The sequence below is a fragment of the Phaseolus vulgaris genome, chromosome 1, assembly GCF_000499845.2.
Source record: "Phaseolus vulgaris cultivar G19833 chromosome 1, P. vulgaris v2.0, whole genome shotgun sequence".
In the NCBI taxonomy this organism is placed as follows: Eukaryota; Viridiplantae; Streptophyta; class Magnoliopsida; order Fabales; family Fabaceae; genus Phaseolus; species Phaseolus vulgaris.
This window is the reverse complement of record NC_023759.2, coordinates 32,144,978-32,147,972: the sequence shown is the minus strand read 5'-3', so window position 1 is coordinate 32,147,972 and position 2,995 is coordinate 32,144,978. Positions and strand designations below refer to the sequence as shown.

General features: G+C 51.0%; 1 protein-coding gene across 1 annotated transcript; it reads right to left on the bottom strand.

The window, feature by feature from the left end:
• Positions 1–558: 558 nt before the first annotated feature.
• LOC137815880 (uncharacterized) lies at positions 559–1,788 on the bottom strand. The gene has a single exon (XM_068618989.1). The coding sequence runs from the start codon at positions 1,786–1,788 to the stop codon at positions 559–561; it is 1,230 nt and encodes a 409-aa protein (XP_068475090.1).
• Between the last annotated feature and the right edge of the window lie 1,207 nt (positions 1,789–2,995).

Genomic DNA, 2,995 nt, shown 5'->3' with positions numbered 1-2,995 from the left:
TTGGTGACCATCACGACGTTGGCCAACCATGTCGTGTATCGGGCCTCCCTTATGAACCCGACCGACAGGAGCTTGTCGGCCTCCTCCTTCGCCGCGAGTCGCTTTTCGTCACCTAAGTCCCTCTTCTTTTGGGAGATCGAGCGGACTTCTTTGAATATTGACAATCGATGGGTGATGACATTCGAGCTCACCCCCGGCATGTCGGCCGACGTCCATGCGAACATGTCGACATTCTTTTTCAGCGCGGCGTGCGTGATCTCGGCCTCGCCCGCTGCCAAGGCTGTTCCTACAACCGTGTTGTGCTCTTCGTTGAGTTGGGGGACTCTCCTCATCTCCTCTCTCGCCTCTAGCCTGTCCTCGGTCGCCCGGGGATCGAGGTCTACCAACGCCACGGTTGGCTCAATCTTCCTCGGTCGGTCCTTCCTAGGGGAGCGGTTCTTTCGGGAGGACTTTGTCACCCTGAGGGGAGAGGTGTTGGTCGCCCCTGTTGTCTTGATCATTTTGGTCGCGTTGGGGTTACCTCGTCCGCCTGGGTGGATCCGCCCAACGGGGTGGGTCTCAGCCATTCCTGACGAAACGGCGGAGATGCCCAGCCTGGATAAGTTCCTTGATCTTATCCTTTAGGGTTTGACACTCCTCGGTCGAGTGTCCGGCATTTTGGTGGTACCGACACTGCTTCCTCCGGTCGGCATTGTTTGGGCTGGCCACCTTTTTTGGAGGAGGGATCAACTCGGCGCTCAGAGCCTCGTCCAGGATCCTCCCTCTCTCGGTCGTCAGGGGTGTGTATCTTGAGAACCGGATCGGTCGGTCTCGGTTGTCCCGGCGTCGGTCATTTCTTTGACTCGGCCGCCCCTGGCGATCCTTTTCTTCCTTATTTTTCTCCCCACCGGCCTCGGCACGGGCCTGGTTGCGGAATTCTCTCAGCTCTTCCAGCTGCATGTACTTAGCAGTTCTCTTTCTCAACTCGTCTAGGCTGTCGGCCGGCTGCATGCACAGGTTGTTAGCAAAGGGCCCCGGACGCAGGGCCGTCAGCATGTGGTGCATGGCAACGTCCGGGCTCAGATTCTGGATGCTCATTGCCACTTTACTGAACCTATCCACAAAGGTTCTCAGCGACTCTCCCTTCTCTTGGCGGATGCCTACCAGGGCGATGGAGGTTAGGTGGTGCGGCCGGCTGGTCGCAAACTGAGTTTCAAACTTTGCCACGAGCGTGGCAAAGCTATCGATGGAGTTGGGTGAGAGCTTGGTGAACCAACTAAGGGTTGCTCCCTTCAAGGATGTGGGAAACACTCGGCACAACACGGCATCGTCCGAGGTGTAGAGACTCATATGAGTGGTATAGGCGTCCATATGCTCGTCCGGGTCGGTCGACCCGTCATACCGATCTCGGTTGAAACCCTTCCACTTCTCAGGCAGTGGGACTTCGATGATGGTGTTGGTAAAGGGGTGTCGGCGGTTCGGGTCGGCCGTCAGGGTTGTCTGGGTGGACCTGATTAGGCACGACTCGTCGCCCATCTCGGTGTCTTGGGGAGGAGGTCGACCTCTCGTCCCCTCGGCCAAATCTGGGTCGGGGGGAGAGGTATATGACTTGCCGACAACATTCGTCGGTATGACGGAGGGTCCTCCCTCCCCCAACTTCTTCTTCATCTCTTCGTTCTCCCTACGGAGAACTTGCAGCTCTTGCTCGTTTTTCTGAGCAGCCTCCTCAGCCCTTCTTCTCATCTCGGCCATCTCCCTCTGGAGAGATAGCAGCAGCATTGTTTGGTCGGCTTTAGTCATTCTTTCCATGCTTCTTATTGAGACCATCTACTTTTTTTCCTTCAGCTAGTTTCCCTCGGCCCCACGGTGGGCGCCAATTGTTCCTGCTAGGGAGATGAGACCTAGAGAACTATTGAAGTCTTATTCTCCTTCCTTCGGTCGGTCAGGTGACTGGGTGGTGAGCTGGGATTCTTCTCGTCCTCCTGCTTCTCCTTCGACACTCGGCCTCGGGTGAACACCTGATGGTGGGGGTACCTGCGAAGGCACTCCGACGCTCAAGTCAGTAAAGCGGGTGGTCAGCTCTTAGGTAGGTGAACAATAATAAATGACATACCTTACTCCTTGGAATGCGTGCTATTTATATTATTCTAATGGGCCTACCTTGTTGGGCCCATTTATCGAGGTGGATACCGCTTAGGGTTGCATTACCTAATTCTTAATGATGGATTAGCTTTATTGATCTTGGTTTGAGCGACAGGGGTCGGCCGTCGGCCAAGTTAACCTGATGTGTGTCGACCTTCGATCAAGTTCGTATGGTTTTGGCCGTCTCGGTTAGGCCTTCTAAGGTCTCGGCCAGGTAGACCGTCGGCCTCGTCATCTCGACCAAGTGTCTTAGGTCTCGGCCGGCTTTCCTTTGGTTTTGGTCGGGTTGACCTGGTCTCAGGCAGGGAGACCATGGGTCGGCCTCGCCCATACCGATACAATACCCATGCAAGGATGGGATCGTTGTTGCGATGGGGAAGGGAGACATTAGTACATGACAAAAGTAGCATAGTAGCATTTTCTTTTCTTTACCAGGACATAATTAACTATGAATTCTTTTTCTGTAGTCAATAGTGCTTAAAAAGCAAATTCAACACCAACAATTGTAAATAATTGTTGTAAATGATTTATTAAGTGTAAACTCATAATTTAATAATATTTTTTTTAACAGAAAAAAGTAAAATAAAATTAATAGCGACATTCATAAGTTTTCCAACTCTTATAAAGAAAAACCAACAAATAAACAAAACATTCAAAATGTTATGTCACGGTTGATGCATGAGTTTGCATTAGGAGTGTGATGCAGGATCTATCTTAGAACCAAATAATTTAATAATGTTGTCAGCAGATCTATGGGAAGATAAGAAATTTTTATATTTTTTATAGACCACTCTAGTGCAGTGTCCATAACTACAACACAAATACAAAATATCATAAATTTTCTTAGTTCCAACCGGATTGAAAAAATTTGTGG

Excerpts from the sequence above, each read along its gene's own strand:
- LOC137815880 (XM_068618989.1), bottom strand. The coding sequence starts at position 1,788 with ATGGAAAGAATGACTAAAGCCGACCAAACAATGCTGCTGCTATCTCTC.